Below are 18,866 nucleotides of genomic sequence, written 5' to 3' on the forward strand. Positions count from 1 at the left end.
ATATAGCTTTTGATATGATCTCTATCAATTTGCAAAATAAAAATGAACCAAACTTGAAATATACCTGAAGCCAAAACATTGTGGCTAGACAATGAAACTGCAAATATCATTGCAAGGAAACAAATCACCAAAGTTTTCGTACTACCCATAATATTTTTTTCTATGAACTCTGTTGAGGTATTTCTTGGAGATTGACTCTATTTATATAATTTATGATCTTTAATTTATTATTATTATTATTATTGTTGTTGTTATTATTATTATTAATTGAGTTTCCATATTTTTGGTCAAATTTGTCTTTTTGGGGGAAAAATTCATTTACATTTATGAATATGTAAATATTTACAGATAATGATCATAGATGAGAACTTAAAACTTCAAAAAGTGTTTGACACTTGTGAATATATATGGTTTAAGATAATTTTTTGGATATATTATCATTATGATCAATCAATATCTTAAGTTAAAGGCAAAATTTTAATTTCATAATTCAATATTGGAAAATTTTGTTTAAAATTAGGTGTATGGTATAAATTTTCTTTGATTTTAAAACTGATAATAAAAGATAAATTGAAATATAATGAAAATTACATATTATGATCATTAACTTTTTTTGGTTAAAGGTAAAATTACATATTTAATGAAAATTATATGTAAGATCATTAATTTTTTTTGGTTAAAGATAAAACTATTAAATTTTTGTGCTAGAGGTGCTTCAACCCAAACAAACCAATCCTATCCGATCTTAACCAAAACAAAATATTCATTCGGAAAAATTGAACCATATCACCTGCCACAATAGTTATCAAGTCCGTTGTTGGTTCAAAGTGGCACCTTCATAATTATAAATAAAACATTTCTGAATTTTGGATCGTAAAATTTTGTGAATAGAGTTTTGTGAATATAGCATTTCTTCTGATCGAACTAGGATTTTATCTTAACCTTCTGGTGTGGAAAATATTGTAATTCGTACGTATATCTTTACAAAATATTTTTAAAAAACCAAGCCCATGCAAAAGTCAAGACACATATACTGACCAAACTCGAGTTCTTTTTCAAAAGTCAACCGAACCATATTTCATAAAAACATCACTCAAGAAGAGGAACCAGAGCTCGGAGGAGCAGAGGAGGAAGTGAAAGGCTCTTGATCGGCGCACGATAGAAACTCGTGCGGACCAGCTTCTTCTCTTCCAACGCCTATCAGATCCAGATAATACAAGTAGTGAGAAATGATGTTGTTCATCTCATCGTTATCGAATCCGCTGTTGCAGATTTGATCGCCATAAAGAACGTTTATGGTGGCTCCGAATCCGGGGGTTCGTTTCGACGCTGTGTCGTTCTTCGTCGGCTTCCATTTCCCGACGAATACGTCGTGCGCTGACGGCAAATGTTTCTTCGGTGGCGTCATCCACCGCCAAATCGCCGCCTGAAAAGCCAACGTGGCGTTGTTCTCTAGATACTCTGGGTGACTCAGTAGGTCCATTTTCAAAGCTTCCCCGGTTTGACCATAATTGTAATTCCTAAAACCAGACCAGCGAAAACGAAGTCGAACCGGGGAATTAAATTAGAGTAAACCAGAATTGTTTAATTGTAAGACTACGTACCAGTAAACCGGTAAAGCTCCTCGACCGTGGTACGAGACTCCGGGAGTACAAGGATACGTCAATTTATAGTAATCGTCGCAATACAGCTTATCAGGACTCATCTCCTTGTTGTAACACAATCCCCAAGCTAATGGTCCCCCCGTTGCAACCCCGTACCCGCCTTTAAAATAAATGATTGTACCGGTGATTAGCGATTCCAATTCCCGGTTAACAAACCGGTTTGGATCATAAAAATGTCTTAACTTACACGAGGTTTTGCTTCCAACGTGGCCAAGAAACGCAGCGACTTCCTTCATCCCTTGAAGTTTCTCACCGGTAGTACCGAACCCAAGAGGCTGATACTCAGCAGCGGCGGTGATGAATGATCGGTAATCCCAAAAACCGACGGCGTGAGCCACCGGACTGTTACGCTTAGAGAATAGTTCTTCGAATTGGTATGTGTCAAAGAAATCGGAGATTGTATGGTTACAACAATACGCGGACCATCCTTTACATTCCCATCCTTTGTTGCATAACTTTTTGCCCTTCACAATCTTCACCAGAGGCTTTCTCGCTGAACTAGAAGTCTCGGAACCTTCCTCTTCCGCTGTGACTAGAGATCCTGTCTGACACACGACCAATGCCATCGTGAGAAGCAGCACGAAGAATAATAGCGGTTTCGAAACCATGGTTTATCAAAAAAGTTGTTGGTCTTTTTGCTTAACGATGCGATCATTAATTGTTTGTGTATAATTATTATATACAAACATATAGGCCTAGAGACTATAGAGTAGTGTCGTGTTCGTTTTAGGAGGAATCGGGTTTTCGGGATTTGGTGGGGTTTTTTGCTTGGTTTTGAAGTTTCTTAGAGTGGAAGTTACATCTTGAGAAGGTTGGTTGGACTTGGAGCATGGACACGTAGAATTATAAACTTTATATTTCTAGCAAAATGGTTTAATCTACTGCAACGCAATTAAACTTTCAATTTTTGTTTTTTAAGAATAATAATGAAGTGTTCGTTTAATGGGACTGATTACAGCAAATGATTGAGAAATAAGTTGGGGATAGAGAAATATTGGAAATCGCGTTGGTCAAGAGGATTACACATTTGAGCGGTTTTGTTGTAGTTAGAATACTTTGGACTAATTTATTAATTAGTTATGAACTAAATAGCATGTTATTTCGAAAAACAAAATACTCCAAAATATAATTAAGTTGATACAACAAGATCCTCATGGAGGTTGCAGCAACACAACTTGGTAAATTGGTAGATATATATATATATAGATATCTATATATATTTATTTTTTTCCTCCATTTGATTTCCTTCGTTTATTAACTCACATATAAAAATGTACGTCCTTCTCGTTTGATTTCTGTACAGAAGCTTATTTGCCTCGATTACGTACATGATCCCTTTTATTTTTACATGCTTATAATCAAGAGCTTTTAACTTTCTGAGTCTGTTACATGAACAATAAAGGAGAAGAAATAACTCTATCTTTAGTTGTGTCGGAAAATTTGTTTTTGTGTTAGTGGTTTGCTATGTTTAGTCCCAACCGGTGGTGTAGACTATATGAAAAAGTGTTTCCACAAAATAGGTTCACCAACACAAATGGCGTAACCAAGGGGCGTGGGTCATATTAGACGAAAAAGATGTATTATCTAACATATTTCTTTAGTGGTATATGATAATTCACTACATGAAAAAGTGTTATTGTGACGATATTTTTGTAATGATAATTTTTCTTAAGAATTTATAACATTTTTTCTAATATTCTTGTAATAATGTATGCACATAACAATTTTATTATAAATTTATTGTAAAATAGCGACAATTTTTTCTGTTCTATATTTTTCTTACAAATTAGCATCATTATTACGACATACAAAAATATCTAGCAAATTTGTAAGAATTGTTCAACAATAATAAGTTGTCGCTATTTTGCAAGAAAATGATAGTAAAGACATGAGATAATTTATGTGACACATTTGTCACTATATTTACAACTATTTATTCTTTTGCAACAAATACTTTCTAGAAAAATAATGTAACAGATTGTGTTGCGTTACTCAATATAGTGCAGTCCCCTGAAGGTTGGTTGTCTTTTTTCAACCACCTTGATGAGTTTACTTTGCTCAAGGAGTCTTTCTCACTATTTTTCATCTCTTGGATCCCGCATGCATCAAATTCGACATATTACATGTGCTTTGTGTTCTCTTATCTCAGTAGTTTCTTTTGTAAACTCCTTCCCTCTAGTTTGAATAACTAACCGAGAATTTTCTTTTTAATTTATTGTTTAGTTGACAAAAAATAATAATAATGTATACATTCATATATTTTTATGTGGTAATCATTTATAACAAATAAAAATTACAAACATACGTTACACATTTATGACAAAATTTACTACAAAAATAATATTGCATTAATATGATAAAGTAGCAAGGAGTTCATTCATTGGGTTTGGGCTTGTCTTTCTTGTGGACTCTAATAGCAACGACTATTTTTACGAGAGTTGCTAGTAATTAAAATAACAGCAACTATTGGATGGATTAAAAAGTGTCGATGTAGTCGGTGTACTCTCCGAAAACTTGACTCTCAAGTTACTTGTCTTTTTGAGTTGCCGAACACTGGATCAGCGATCATGAAAAGAACAGAGCCATACTCATACAAAAATTCCCATAAAATTATATTTATATGGATGAGTATGATGAAGACAAAGGAGTGACTGATAAAAAAAGGAGAAGAGGAAGAACTGAAAGTATGTTTCTTTTGACGCAAGGAAAATCATTGTCTTGGATGTGGAGAATAATTATGAGTAGACTTAGATATGTTGGAAGTGCATATTGCTTACTAGTATACATATATTTTGGATGGCACACGCGTGGTAATGTGTAACTCCTATTTGGCAAGCTGTATTTTGGTGTGTAAGGCTAATGAATTGTGACCCAAATTTGGTTATTCTAGTGGATTGTTGCCTCAAATTAATTTGGGGAAACATATATTTCCGTAGAAAATCTACCCTTATTGGATATGAAATCTAAGATATCCTTATAATCCACCATTTTTTAATTGATAGTGAACCAATCAAAATCTTTAGGTTGTTAGATCATTTCCATCTTTGAAACAAATAAAACAAAATTTTGATAGGATTTTTTATATAAAATATCATTTAAATCATAAATTTAATACTTATCAAATATTATTGACAATATATAAACATGTCGTAACATTTGATAACAGAGAAACTAACATCTGTTTACTCCGTCATTAACTAATCTGTTATCAATAAAATAGCGTCAAACATTTGTTTTTTCTCCTAAAGAAAAGAGATAATAAATAAAGGGGTGACACCAAAAAGAACCAGAATAAATGATGAACCATACTTGTGAAGCCACGTATCTACTACTGTCCACGTCTATTCGTACACCCGCCGCAGATACTGAATGATCGTTTTAAAAAGCTCTGGTCTGGACGCTCTTTATTTCACCCTTTATCAACAACAACCACTTTTCTAGTGTACATGTTCACATTTTGGAGTTGCTTGCTTTGCCTCAATTTTTTTTTTTTAAAAAAAGGTAGTATTATTTTTATATCGGTACATGTTTAGGCATGCCATAATAAAACATACCTTAATTCATGAAATTATATTAAACGAGTTTTAGCTCAATTATTGATTTAGATTATTTGTTTACCACAACACTATTTTATTAAAAAGAGTTTTCAAAACTTTCGTGTAATTTTAATTTTAATACTGTATCTATGAAGTTTATGAGTGGTATATATAGATCTCACCGTATGTCTACCACTTAGTTCGATTTAGATCTCGTGTTAATTACTAGAACACTAATTTTAAAAAATTTGTCTCGTCGTGTTAACAAGTATCAAAATTTAGTATTGCTATTCATTTCATGATTTCGAAATAAGTATCAGAAAGCTTACACAATTAAACAAAAAAAATTATATATAGTGAAGTAATTGGAGCTAATTATGTGAAATATGAAGTGAACCAGTGAAGTATAGCAGAGAGAGAAGAGATTTTACGTCGAACCGTCTTATAAATGAGTTTGTGTTACTTGAGAGGGAGGAAAGCAACCTCATTGATGAGATTTGACTCTATATTATATTTTTTAACAAGTTTGTAGATGAGATTCAAGTTACCAATAGTACATTTTACCAAATGTTAAAAAAAAAAGAAAAAGAAAAAAAGAATGACTTTATTATTTTGAACGTTCACATGATTAAAATTTAAAACCAGTAATATCTTAATCAATCACTTAAGAGAATACACAAACCTAGAAACCTTTACAAGCCCCAANTAAAAAAAAAAAAAAAAAAAAAAAAAAAAAAAAAATTGGCTTGAAGAATCATGAATGAGTAGATTTTTCACAAGTCCGATTAGATTAATTAGAAAGGTTAAGGGGTATTGTGGAAAATAAAAGTAGGTAGGGTATAAAACTTGCAAATTTCATAAAAATATTGCGTTGAAAATTCAACTTTAGTAAAAAAGAACAAAAAATAAGAGAACTCAATAAAAAAAAGAGATCCCTAAAAAAAAAACCCAAAAAATTAACGGAACATTCTCATCATTTGACAGACACCATCGGGAGGACTCACGACGACCAAATCTGTACGACCAAATAAGCAGACTCTTCTACTTGTTGACTTCGTTGCTCAGTTTCTTTTAGGGGTTGGTTCTTCTTCTTCATCGGAACTTTTTGGGTCAAAGAGCTTTGAATTCGAGTGTGAATCATCAAGATGGACGGAGATGGTTCAGGCAGGCTTATCGGCTCGGAGATTCATGGATTCCATACTTTACAAGGTATAAGACTAAGACCCATCTCTTTGGTTTTATTTTATTATATGTTTTGTTTTTTTTTTTTTGATTCGCTGGTTCTTTGGTTTATTCCAGTGAGTCTTGTTGTTACCAAAGCTCCTGTGGTAGTTGAGGCTTTGTTATATTATAAAAAAAAAAAAATGTAATTTTTATAAAATACTACTCTTTTATTATTGGGTTTTGGAGTTTATTACACTTTGTGTATATTTGTATAGGTGACGTGGCCGTTTTTGTTCCTTTTGCAGCCATTGAAGTTGAGTTTCTAGTTACTGTGAAATATTGAGGTTCCTTAAGTTATTTTTATATGTGGATTTAGTGTATGATTCAGAAGTTTATAGTGTGACATTTTTTTTTTTTTTGGGAAAATAACGACTTTTGGCATCAGTCGAATTTGAATTTGGATAATTCAGAGGTTTTTTGGAAGGAAGTGACGAAATTGTGTGTTATGCCTGGACAAGTTTACTTGTGTGTTGTAAGCACATAAGCTTAGAAACAATTATATATATTTGTGATGATTGATGGATATACATATTGAATTTGTAGTTTAAGTTTTGATGTACCTTGAGATATGTTCTGGTTGTGTGTTTTGCAGATCTTGATGTCCAGACAACGTTGGAGGAAGCAAAAAGCAGGTGGCTCCGGCCAAACGAGATCCATGCTATCCTCTCTAACCCTAAATACTTCACCATCAATGTCAAGCCGGTGAACTTACCCAATAGTAATCATTCTCTTCTACCCTCAAATAGCCACTCAAATATTTGAGGATGTTTGTTCAAGTTTCTATACACTAATGTTATGTTTCATTATTTTGTAGGTGGCAGAATTATATTGTTCGACCGTAAGATGTTGAGGAACTTCAGAAAGGATGGTCATAACTGGAAAAAGAAGAAAGACGGAAGGACAGTTAAAGAGGCTCACGAACACCTCAAAGTGAGTTTTTTTTATTCTGTAGCTTATATCTTCTTAAAAGCTCATATCATGATTTTTTTTCCCCTGCTAATTAATGTCCTTTGAATGATGCTAGGTTGGTAACGAGGAAAGGATTCACGTATACTATGCCCATGGTGAAGATAAAACTACTTTTGTTCGGAGGTGTTACTGGTTACTGGATAAGTATGTAGTAAGCAAAGATCACTGACTTGTCTGCTATATGTCCTTTTAGAAACTACTTGATTAGAGGCCCTTCTCTTCAGAAGGTGATGAAAGTAAATCATCTCTTCTTTTTTTATGGCAGGGCTCGAGAGAATATCGTCCTTGTACATTACCGTGATACACAGGAGGTTTGTTTTCTTTTCCACCTGTTCTCAACTCTCACTTGTGTTTCTTATGTTACAAAGTGATTGTTGGATCAGTGTGATGTATTTCTTTGCTGTCCATGTTTGGATTTTCTCTTTCTCTATTGAATAGTCACTGTCTCTGGTTGGTAGGCTTTATTCGCATTCCTCTTTGATATTTTGATTGGTTGAACTGATATGTTCAGGCAGCTACATCATCGGGGGAGTCAAACTCTAGCCCTATCTCTGTCTCTGATCAGACATTCCCAAATCGCGTGGCACCTGAAAATATTGACTTTAGCATTGAGAACTCACGTTATCTAGGTGAGAAACAATTTACAAGTGATCTCGGTTTTTCACAGTTTTACTAGGTAGTATTGGGATCTGATGCTTGGAAATTTTGAATGCTTGCTCTGGTTTCTTCATCTGGACACTTATCACTCTTTCTTTTGGCGGGTCACAGCAAGCAACAACAGTCCAGTTGTTAGAAATCATGATATTAGCCTTCATGATATCAATACGCTTGATTGGGATGAGCTGCTGATACCAACCGATCTTAACAACCTATCTGCACCAACCGTAGGTAAGTTAGACAGGATCTGATTATGTCAGTTTGTGCAGTTAAAGAACAATGGGATGATGTTGAAGATATATTTTTTCTGTGATCAGATGATCTGTCATACTTCACAGAACCACTCCAGAATGCTGCAAACAGCTCTGCAGAGCCTGTGAATGTGACAGTGGCTGATGAATCCCTTGATGCTTTGCTTAACAATGGTCCACAAAGTCGAGAGAGTTTTGGAAGGTGGATGAATTCGTTTATTGGCGAATCTAATGACTTGCTGGAGAATCCTTCCTTTGAACCCATGGTTACGCATGACCCGGATCCATTAGCTCCTCAAGCTTTATTTCATTCGCACTCCAACATACCTGAGCAAGTGTTTAACGTAACTGATGTTTCACCTGCTTGGGCCTATTCTTCAGAGAAAACAAAGGTAAGAAGATCTCAATCTAGAGATAGTATGTGCTATCATATGAATAAATTAATAGGTATGGATTGCAAAATGGAGAGCATAACTTTCTTACATACTGATTCTGCAGATTCTTGTAACTGGGTTCTTGCAAAACAATTATCAACATCTCGAAAGATCAAACCTGTTCTGCACTTGTGGTGACTCGTGTGTCCCTGCGGAATATGTCCAGGCGGGAGTCTACCGTTGCATCATACCTCCACACTCGCCTGGGATGGTAAACCTCTATCTTAGTGTAGACGGCAGCAAACCAATCAGCCAATGTTTCAGGTTCGAACACCGTTCAGTCCCGGTTCTTGATAAGACCATCCCTGAAGACAATCAAGAATCCAAATGGGAAGAATTTGAGTTCCAAGTCAGACTTTCTCATCTTCTGTTTACCTCTTCTAACAAACTCAACGTTCTCTCCAGCAAAATCTCATCTACTAACCTGCGAGATGCCAAGAAACTAGCTAGCAAAACATCCCATCTCTTAAACAGTTGGGCTTATCTACTCAAGTCAATCCAGGGGAATAAGGTGTCGTTTGATCAAGCGAAAGATCATCTCTTCGAGCTTACTCTGAAGAACAGGCTTAAGGAATGGCTTATGGAGAAAGTGCTCGAAGGTCGCAGCACACTGGATTATGACTCCAAAGGCCTCTGTGTGATCCACCTCTGTGCCATTCTTGGATACACTTGGTCGATCCAGCTATTCTCGTTATCAGGTTTGTCGTTGAACTTCCGTGATAAACAAGGTTGGACTGCTCTTCATTGGGCAGCATACTACGGAAGGTAAAAATGATCTCTTTCACAAGTTATATGTACTTTGTTGTAAGCTACTTATTTCAGTATACACTTTTTTCTTGGGTTTTGAAGGGAGAAAATGGTGGCTGCTCTTCTCTCTGCTGGGGCGAGACCAAATCTGGTGACAGACCCGACAAAAAATAATCTTGACGGATGCATGGCGTCTGATTTGGCACAGCAAAATGGATATGACGGTTTAGCTGCATATCTTGCTGAGAAATGTTTGGTTGCTCAGTTTAGAGACATGAAAATTGCTGGAAACATCAGCGGCAATCTGGAGGCTTGCAAGGCGGAGATGATGAACCAAGGCACTCTCCCGGAAGATGAGCAGAGTCTCAAGGACGCTCTGGCGGCATACAGAACAGCTGCAGAAGCAGCGGCTCGGATTCAGGGTGCGTTTAGGGAAAAGGCGCTGAAGGCGGCACGGTCAAGCGTGATTCAGTTTGCTAACAAAGAAGAAGAGGCTAAGAGCATAATTGCAGCTATGAAGATTCAGAATGCGTTCCGGAAATATGATACGCGTAGGAAGATAGAAGCCGCTTACATGATTCAGTGCAGGTTCCAAACTTGGAAAATGAGAAGAGAGTATCTGAAGATGCGGCGTCAAGCAATTAGGATCCAGGTATGAAGTGAACAGTCCCTCCTGTGAGCAAAAACTAAGAGAAGCACACAAGATTCAGCAGCCAGGATTATCAGTTTACTCTGAACTTGGCTGTTCATAATCATCATCTTTGTCTGAATTCCGCAATCGATAAGACAGTGAAAGTCCACACATGTATCATAACGTTTGTCTGAATTTTGCAACACATTTAAGTGTCTTTCCCCTTCTTTTGCAGGCTGCTTTTAGGGGATTACAAGCACGGAGGCAGTACAAGAAGATCGTATGGTCGGTAGGAGTGTTGGAGAAGGCAGTTCTGAGGTGGAGACAAAAGAGAAAAGGTTTTAGAGGACTCCAGGTTGCAGCAACGGAGGATTCTCCAGGTGAGACAGAGGAAGATTTCTACAAGACGAGCCAGAGGCAAGCAGAGGAGAGGCTGGAGAGATCTGTAGTGCGAGTCCAAGCCATGTTCAGGTCTAAGAAGGCTCAACAGGATTACAGGAGGATGAAACTCACGCATGAAGAAACTCAGGTGAAATCTATTTTTTGTTTTCTTACATTTTTGAAGCTCATTTTAGGGGAAGAAAACATAAAACGGAGAAATAAATTAATACATGGAGTAACGAATTTTGTTGATGATGTGATGCAGTTGGAGTACGATTGCCTTGAAGACATTTGATATTGAAATGACTAATGGAGAGGTGAGTCAAAAAGAGGTTGGTGTTGAACATGGATTGTATTGATCTGTAAATTATGTGAATGGGAAGAGGGTACTCGACCTTTCTGAAATTGGTTTATAAATAAATTGCAAAAGTATTCTTACAACGGAGACCACCAACTTGTTGTTGATTGGTGTATGAAAAAGGAGAAGACAGAATTAACTATTAGATGTAGTTTTTTTTTTGTCTGTTTCTATAATTGGGTTCTTCTAGGGTGTAATATACACTTATATTTTGCAAAATGAAATTGCAAGTAAGCAGAGAAAATCTTATGTACTTTGGTAGTCTTAAACTTAGGTTCTTCTGCCACCTCACGTCTGAATTTGATGAATATAATGGCCAGAAAAGTGATTTTACTAGTAAAAAGAGAAGAATCTTCCAAAAGTGGTTTCTCACTTCAAACAAACATACAAAAAGCAAAAGCACAATTTCGGTCTCTACTAATGGAAACCATGAAACAATCAAACAAATACACGTGAAAGCAGAGACAAGACTCCAACATAAATATTCTCAAAGAAAGAAGAAGGCCTTGTAGATATATCTTCTAAGTCTTCACTCACTAAAGGTTGTCTCTCATCATCTCCTCCTCTTCTTGGATCCTCCTGTTTCATGTTTAGCTTTATCTTTGCATCTCCCTATAGTACAACCACAAATTTTCTTGCTTCAAGATGTTTCTCCTCCCCCAATAAGTTTTGTTTTTGTGTTTTATTATACAGCCACTTTATCACTTACTGTCCTTGTCGTAGCTTGACTTTCAACCTAGAAATTGAACTTAAGCGTAAGATTCTTTTGCTTTCTAGTAGAGAATTTGAATCTATTAATTGCAATTAATAGTAAAGGGGCACTACGGTCAGTGTCATGAGTGTGTGTAGACTGTTTTGCTTTACCTTGGCTGCTTTGAACAGTTCGTCGAGGACTTCAGACAGTGTTGGATGTGCATGAACTGCCAATTTTATGTCCTGCAGAGATAAAGTAAATAGATATAGTTAATGCGTTTAGTATTTTCACCAGCTAATGTACTATGTATAGGACTCGATTACCTTGTCGAGAATCATGAATATCAATAAGACTAAGAGCTACAATACAATAGAAATCAGGAAATAAGCAGCCAGAGTACTGAAAATCCTACTTGAATGCGTGTTCCGAGAGCAATTGCGTTGGACGCTTCATGGATTAGATCAGCTGCATGCAGTCCAAATATATGAACTCCGAGGATTTCACCGTTGTCAGGTCGGTATATCATCTGCAAAATACAAGCGATGAGATCTCTTTTTTCCTTTTTATAAACCACAAATAACCAACGATTTTTGCTTCTCCCACCTTTGCTATTCCTTCTCCTTCATTTTCAGCTAAGGCCTTTGTGTTAGCCTTGAAACTTGTCTTGGCCACACTTACTTTAAATCCTGCCTTCTCACCTTTTTCTTTCGCTTGAGGCTGACAAATCAAGGGAATAATGTCAAAATCTAAGGAGTTACAGTAAGCATATTTTGCTCATAACATTCTTCTTTTTGACCCTCTTCAGTACAAAAAGCACTAGGATTTAGAATATTACCTCTGTCAATCCCACCATACTGATTTCAGGATGAGTAAAGCAAGCAGCTGGGATGCTAAGATGATTAAGCACATGATCTCTACCGCTGACTTGCTCGACCACTAGCCACAGAGTAAAAGCTTAGAGTTTAATACAAGTCCCATGAAGAAAAAAGGGAAAATATTCACTGCATTATTAGTAGTCTGCCTACTGATAAGCCATTTACCAGATATTCCTTGAGCACTGGCTGCATGTGCAAGCATCAATTTACCATTGGCATCACCAATGCAGTACAAATTGGGAACCTATCAAGTAAAAATGAATTTTAGCATATAAAAAGAATTGCTGATAAGAAAAAGGTATGTACATTCAAATAAAACCCACCAGAGTCCCATTTCCATCGATTACACGCATTCGCTCATCAACTGGTATGAAGCCTCTCTGCGTCACAACATTGACCTGCATTGAGATGACAGCTTCAAAGTTAATTTCTGACGAACAAATATTCTCTGGTGACGAAAATGACAATACTAGAGGGTGGTACTTAATGTCAACTCATACATTTTCCAAGCCAAGTCCATTGGTGAATGGAGCTCTTCCAGTAGCAATAAGAGCAGCATCTACCTGGAGAAGGACAACAAAATCACACTTTCAGCGTAGAAATTCACATGGTAAAAGGAAATGAAACCAAAAGACATGACTATATCTATTCTTTTTTGGGAGGAAAAGACATAACAGTAGCTTCTCATTCACAATGTATTCAGAAAATGCGAAGCTTTACTAATCCACCTATGTCATAATGTTTATACTTATATTTCTGTGGGAAGAGTAACATTGTGGTTAATGCAGCGAAAAGCAAAAAAAGTGGAAAAACAAGACTTCTAAGGACCCTTTACCAACGGCACATATCTTCCCAATTCAGGCATGAATACTAAGTAACTGTTAAATATTCTCTTTGTCATATAAAAGATAGAGAGATCTGATGGTTACCTCCAAAGTATCCTTAGGTTCCTTGGTTTTGGCATCAATAAGCTCAATCAAAACAGGTTTCCCATCCTTTGCTGGAGTAATCTGGATACGAATAGAGTTAAGTTTAAAAGATGAATACAACATGGACACACTGTATAGAGAAAGAAAAGCAGTATTTGCAATGCATGATTTTAACAGGCTCACTTTGCTTGCAAAGACTCCAGTATGATAGTCAATCTTTCTTGGATTTATCAAAACCCTCTGAGCTAGCTTACTAATCTCAGGATCAAATCCAGGCATTAGCTGATCCAATGCTTCAATAAAAGTTACCTGCACAAAAGGTTCCCGTTTTCGATTACTAATTATAAAGGTCGAGCAAACCTAATGAAACTATTACATGGAAGCGGCACATATTCAATTTAGATCGAGAAACCAATAGATTTGGTACCTTAAAACTTAGTTTCCTACACTACTATTTTACAACAACAAGCTCAATACAGCACGAAACCTAACAAAAACTAGAAAATTGGAGAACCTTGCTAAGTTGCAGTTATTACAACCTCAACTGCAAGGACACAACATCATAAAGTCATACTAAAGTATCATGTTACCTCACTTCCAAGTGCTGTGTAAACATCACTGAACTCAAGACCAATATAACCACTTCCTACAATTGCAATCCAATCAGGGACAGACTCCAATTTCAAGGCATGGTCACTGGTGATAACAGTCTTTCCTGCAGCACCAAAATATAAACATTCAAGGAATCAAAGTCTGCTTGCTTTTTGCACTCAAAAGAATAGAGAATGAATATAAGCAGGTTTCTTCTTTAACAAGTCTACATTGAAAAAAAACAAACGTACCATCAACTTCAATTCCTTTAGGAACAAACGGCACAGATCCAGTGGCAATGATTATATCCTTTCCAGTGATAATATTGTCCTTCCCATATTTAACCTTTTGTGGTCCCTTCAGAAAGATATACAAAACTTAAAAGAGTTAGGATCTTCCTTCAACCAAAATGTATCCTGTTCCTGTCTAGTAACATCAACGTGAACGAAAAAAAACACGTACTGACCAGAACACTGCCAAATCCTGTCAATATATCAACACCAAGTGCCTTCATAGAATTGGTAAGATTGTTTCGAATTTTGGTAGCCAGGTTATTAGCATGGTCTGCAATACCCTGACGATCATACCCAGCAGCTGACACCTGTTTTCAAAGGTTAAACCAAAAACAATAGCTCAATAGCAATCATACATGAACCATCTACACCCACTTCACACCAAAGAAAAAAAGCTAGCAACTTTATAAATCAGAGAACATGAGAGTTGATAAATTACCTGGAGACCAAAGGACTTCATGTGATGTTCGTTCTGAAGTTCACGCATTCTACCACTAACAGCAAGAAGAGCTTTAGAAGGTACACATCCTCTGTTAACACAAGTCCCTCCAACAACATCTCCTTCAATGATGGCAGTTTTAAGCCCCTAATAAAGCCAATGTTTCCATAAACATAACAATCATAACAATCATAAAAGAAAACACAGCATGATTCATCAACCCATTGTGTCATAAGCAGAAAGTTCAAACCTTTTCAACAGCGTGCAAAGCAGCTCCGTGGCCACCAACTCCAGCTCCGATGATGATCAAATCGTAATCGAAAGATTTAAGAGGAGCACCGTTACCATTACCATTACTCGAAGCAGAAGCAGAGACTTGGAGTCCACTACTCTGAGTTCGGATTCGGTTACTGCGCAAAGACAACTGATTCGACGGAGAGAAACCAAACGCTCCACGGCGGAGTCCACAGAAACGGAAATTCTTGGGCGTAGAGAAAACGGAAGCAGCTGATCCGAACACGTGGTTGGGTCTTGTAAACGACGACGTCTGGGAGAACGAAAGCGTCATAGCTGATTGCATTGTCCGAGACAGAGAGAGAGATCTAACAGATGAAGACGCAGATGACAAAATTAAACCGGCGGAGACAGAGTGAGTGTAATAGCCAACAACGGAGGCGGAGTTTTCAAAGCGCCTTCGTTTGTTTTGTTTGTTTAACCACTTTTTTGTACACGTGGCGTTTACAACTTTGCTTTCATTTTTTTTTTCACTTTTTTTCAAACCTGATTTTAACTTTTAAGACATTTTAGCGGAATCAAAAGGCCACAGTAAATAGTTTCGCTTTATTAATTTATTGTTAGCTAAACAGTAAACACTGAAGCCATCTCCATTCCCAAAACAGTTTGGGTGTTCTTAGCCCATTAAAATAAAAAATATATGGAACAGTTCCATAGAACATGTTTTTAGGTCTTCAATTAGAACAAATTTTAGTCCAGTTCTATAACAATGTGGCAGTCCGTGAATTGTTGAGATTTTTTGCAAAAGAGACAATTTTTAATTTCTTTTTCTGTTCGAAATCGCATCTAGGTTTTCTTCTTTCTCTCCAAAACGGCGAAAGCTTTGTCGTCACCATCTTTTCCGGCAAAGGTTTGTATTAAGTAATATGTTTGTTTGGTTTTTTTTTTAATCTTTAATGCTTTTTTGTTTCCTAAAAATTTGGTATTGTATTTTGAATTTAAGTATAAGTTTTTTAAGTTTGCAAATTAAATGTTATTTTTTAAAGTTTTTAAAATTTTAATATTTTAATATTATTATATTATTAAATCTTATAATTTTAAATATGTTATCCCAATAACCAACTTCTTAACAAAAGATGTAAACTAATGATCTTACATTATTTTCATAATATTTTTACTCTAAGAACACCCAAAAATGTTCCCCAACGCAGATGTTTTACTAGTAAAATTGTTTCAAAACAATTGAGAATCCCAAGGAGGACAATGATCAATTTTTCCAGTCTTTTCGTTGATTTGGCAAGGTCCTTCTGGGCGTAACTTCCATTCGCATCTTTTGCAACCATGAGGTCCAGATACTTGGTCTCTGCTTTGCCAGTAGATACGGAATAAATGGTACTTGAGTCTCCAGGCAAAACTGCAAGCGTACTTTGTATCTCCAGAGACACTTGGTAAGAACTCGAACGACCACGTTCCACCTGGCATCATTATCCGAGTTTTAAAATCAACCTCTAATGACATACAATGGAACACCATTGGCACTGAACCTCCGTTATGTAACACCACTGTTGTATTTGGGTTGTCAGCACTTGGTGGAGCGGGAGCCGGAGCCATGGCGTTTTGAGCGAGGGTCATTGTTGTTACACTTGTTGCACACATAATGATTATGAAGGCTACAAGTTCTTTTAGAGAACCCATTTTTTTTTTTTTTTGTATGGGTATGGGATATGGATGACTCTTTCACTTGATACTTTTGTGTATTTATAATTATAGCACCAAGTTTTATGAATTATATATATTTCCATAGTAAGCTTTTTTGTTGACTTTAAAAAAAAAATAATTAATGCAATTTCGTGTTTTGGATAATATGAGTCAAAGTAAAACTTATGTATAAAAGGAAACCTCATCATGGTTGATAATAATTGGATATACATTAGAGCCATTTCTGATATCGATTATGATTTGTTTCTCAATATAAGAAATAACTGATGTTATATTAAAGGAAACCTCATCACGGCTAAGTGTTCGTAAAAATAAAATAAAAATAACAGTGTTTTCATTATTAAAAAAAAAAACGAAATACTTTTATTGATTATTATTAGAGAAATACAAGTAGACGACATTGTTAAAATGTTATCAAAACAACTAAGAATTCCAAGGTTGACAAACATCGTACATATTAGTGTCTTTGTTTAATTTGCAAGGTCCATTTTTCTGGATCTTCCAATGGCAATTCGTACATCCAAATTTGGCGAATTCTCTGTCTCTGCCCTGTTTGTAGATATCGAAGTAATGCATCTCATGTTCCCATCCAAAACTGCAAAAAAACAAAGTGCCCCCAAAAATACTGGGTTTGAAATCAAACACCACGTTCCATTTGGTGGAATAGTCGAGACTCCAAAATCATCGTTTTTTGATTTACAATGATGCTACAACAGCGTAGGACCACCAAGATCATTATGTATAAACACTGTTGTCCTTGGGTTGTCGAAACCGGTTGTAGGAACCCTAGCATTTCGAGCGCCACATATCAATACTACATTAACACACATAGTCGTGATGATTAAGAGAGCCGCAAGTTCTAGAAGAGAACCCATTTTTTTTTCTTTTTTTCTTCTTGTAATATGAAAAAGTATTGTATATGGATGACTACTCTTTCACTCAATATTCACTTATACAGTAAAACCTCTATAAATTAATACTCTATAAATTAATAATCACTATAAATTAATAAATTTTGCTGGTCCCAAGTCGGGCCAGTGTAAAAATTAACAATATTCGATAAGATAATAAGATAATAATTTTTTTGAAATCTCAATGTAAAATATGGTCCCAATAATATCATAAATTAATAATCATGTAAATTTATATATATATATATATATATATATACTTATATAATAGTGTATGTTTCTCCTAAAACTCATTTCTATAGAACATTTGTAATGTTGTATTTTCAAACTATAATGATATCTCTAAAATATTTTATAACATGTCATACAAATAATTAAATTTTAAAGTTTTAATTTTTAGATATGCATCATTTACAATTTGATAATTAGACAGATTATTAAAATATGAGAATTAATATTATTATTATTCATAAATTTGAATTTATGTATGTCATGTGTATAAGTCAATTTGTTTATAGTATTTGTAATTTATTGTCAATAATGCTTTATAAATATTACAAGTTCAATTCCTAAACCATAAAATTTATAACATCCGAAAGTTTAATCTTATTTTGCTATAATTGTTCCAATTCATAATTTAAAAAAAAAAACAATTAAAAATATATCTATAAATTAATATCACTATAAATTAATAAAATATCTTGATCCCAACATTATTAATTTATAGAGGTTTTACTGTATATACATTTTCCAAGTACATTTACGGAAAAAAATCTTGGAGTTTGTCATTGACATTAACTTATATTAAAACAAGATTTCTCTTAATCAGATTTCTCTTAATCAGATTTCTCTTTATTTATCTTGGAGGAAGATCACACCCGAGATTTTCCATCTCAACACATTGATTTCAGGATACTTTCCTCCTACAATATATGTTAAAAATCAAATTAAAGAAACAAATTTAAATGCCAAAAGATAATCAAATTCCTAGCATATCTGCATATTCCAAGAAAAACAGATTACAGTGATTTTCTCTCTAATTAGTTGCTTAATTGGATTTCTTTTTGCGTGAAAAGGTGAGCATTATGATCGCTACTAACATTTTTTTCATTTCTGTGATGTATAAGAATCGAGTTAAGAGAACCATTGATTCAAGGCATCTAAATGTAGGCGTTTTTGCAGTCTTTCCAAAGTTGGTCAAATTTCAACCCTTCTAATATTTACTTAGACTACGAATAGTACATTTCTTGACTAACTAAATATTTAATGAAGTTTATGATATCATTCCTATATTATAAAACAGTGCAACTAAAACATACTCCCTCTAGT

General features: G+C 35.2%; 4 protein-coding genes and 1 pseudogene across 4 annotated transcripts; 1 reads left to right on the top strand and 4 right to left on the bottom strand.

Annotated features, from left to right (window-relative positions):
- LOC104781765 (chitinase-like protein 2) lies at positions 931–2,324 on the bottom strand. Its single transcript, XM_010506510.1, has 3 exons — positions 1,852–2,324; positions 1,605–1,764; positions 931–1,520 (listed from the first exon to the last, which is right to left on the bottom strand). The coding sequence occupies exons 1-3, from the start codon at positions 2,270–2,272 to the stop codon at positions 1,094–1,096; spliced, it is 1,008 nt and encodes a 335-aa protein (XP_010504812.1). The 5' UTR covers positions 2,273–2,324; the 3' UTR covers positions 931–1,093.
- LOC104781776 (calmodulin-binding transcription activator 6-like) lies at positions 6,106–10,994 on the top strand. The gene is made up of 12 exons (XM_010506521.2): positions 6,106–6,409; positions 7,017–7,142; positions 7,239–7,354; positions 7,449–7,537; positions 7,659–7,704; positions 7,905–8,022; positions 8,162–8,281; positions 8,368–8,693; positions 8,800–9,500; positions 9,585–10,134; positions 10,349–10,642; positions 10,760–10,994. The coding sequence occupies exons 1-12, from the start codon at positions 6,346–6,348 to the stop codon at positions 10,787–10,789; spliced, it is 2,580 nt and encodes an 859-aa protein (XP_010504823.1). The 5' UTR covers positions 6,106–6,345; the 3' UTR covers positions 10,790–10,994.
- LOC104781785 (dihydrolipoyl dehydrogenase 1, chloroplastic-like) lies at positions 11,163–15,357 on the bottom strand. Its single transcript, XM_010506541.2, has 16 exons — positions 14,924–15,357; positions 14,674–14,820; positions 14,408–14,542; positions 14,193–14,298; positions 13,941–14,065; positions 13,534–13,659; positions 13,351–13,431; positions 12,922–12,984; positions 12,745–12,819; positions 12,587–12,665; positions 12,382–12,482; positions 12,150–12,263; positions 11,959–12,072; positions 11,717–11,788; positions 11,562–11,588; positions 11,163–11,464 (listed from the first exon to the last, which is right to left on the bottom strand). The coding sequence occupies exons 1-16, from the start codon at positions 15,251–15,253 to the stop codon at positions 11,291–11,293; spliced, it is 1,869 nt and encodes a 622-aa protein (XP_010504843.1). The 5' UTR covers positions 15,254–15,357; the 3' UTR covers positions 11,163–11,290.
- On the bottom strand, positions 16,025–16,617 carry LOC109131201. The gene has a single exon (XM_019241895.1). It carries the CDS (start codon positions 16,600–16,602, stop codon positions 16,141–16,143), a length of 462 nt encoding a protein of 153 aa, XP_019097440.1. The 5' UTR covers positions 16,603–16,617; the 3' UTR covers positions 16,025–16,140.
- On the bottom strand, positions 17,050–17,456 carry LOC109132243 (annotated as a pseudogene).

This window comes from Camelina sativa, chromosome 1 (genome assembly GCF_000633955.1).
Source record: "Camelina sativa cultivar DH55 chromosome 1, Cs, whole genome shotgun sequence".
Taxonomy (NCBI): domain Eukaryota; kingdom Viridiplantae; phylum Streptophyta; class Magnoliopsida; order Brassicales; family Brassicaceae; genus Camelina; species Camelina sativa.

Bases quoted from the DNA above. Each gene is read 5' to 3' on its own strand.
- LOC104781785 (XM_010506541.2), bottom strand. From the start codon at position 15,253: ATGCAATCAGCTATGACGCTTTCGTTCTCCCAGACGTCGTCGTTTACA. The intron at 14,299-14,407 runs GTCAGTACGTGT...ATCTTTCTGAAG, and splicing joins CAGGATTTGGCAGTGTTCTG to GGACCACAAAAGGTTAAATA. The intron at 11,589-11,716 runs GTAAAGCAAAAC...TTCAATTTCTAG, and splicing joins AACTGTTCAAAGCAGCCAAG to GTTGAAAGTCAAGCTACGAC.
- LOC104781776 (XM_010506521.2), top strand. From the start codon at position 6,346: ATGGACGGAGATGGTTCAGGCAGGCTTATCGGCTCGGAGATTCATGGA. The intron at 7,538-7,658 runs GTATGTAGTAAG...TTTTTATGGCAG, and splicing joins TGTTACTGGTTACTGGATAA to GGCTCGAGAGAATATCGTCC. The intron at 8,023-8,161 runs GTGAGAAACAAT...GGCGGGTCACAG, and splicing joins TGAGAACTCACGTTATCTAG to CAAGCAACAACAGTCCAGTT.
- LOC104781765 (XM_010506510.1), bottom strand. From the start codon at position 2,272: ATGGTTTCGAAACCGCTATTATTCTTCGTGCTGCTTCTCACGATGGCA. The intron at 1,765-1,851 runs GTAAGTTAAGAC...TTTATTTTAAAG, and splicing joins CGTTGGAAGCAAAACCTCGT to GCGGGTACGGGGTTGCAACG. The intron at 1,521-1,604 runs GTACGTAGTCTT...GTCTGGTTTTAG, and splicing joins GGAGCTTTACCGGTTTACTG to GAATTACAATTATGGTCAAA.
- LOC109131201 (XM_019241895.1), bottom strand. From the start codon at position 16,602: ATGGGTTCTCTAAAAGAACTTGTAGCCTTCATAATCATTATGTGTGCA.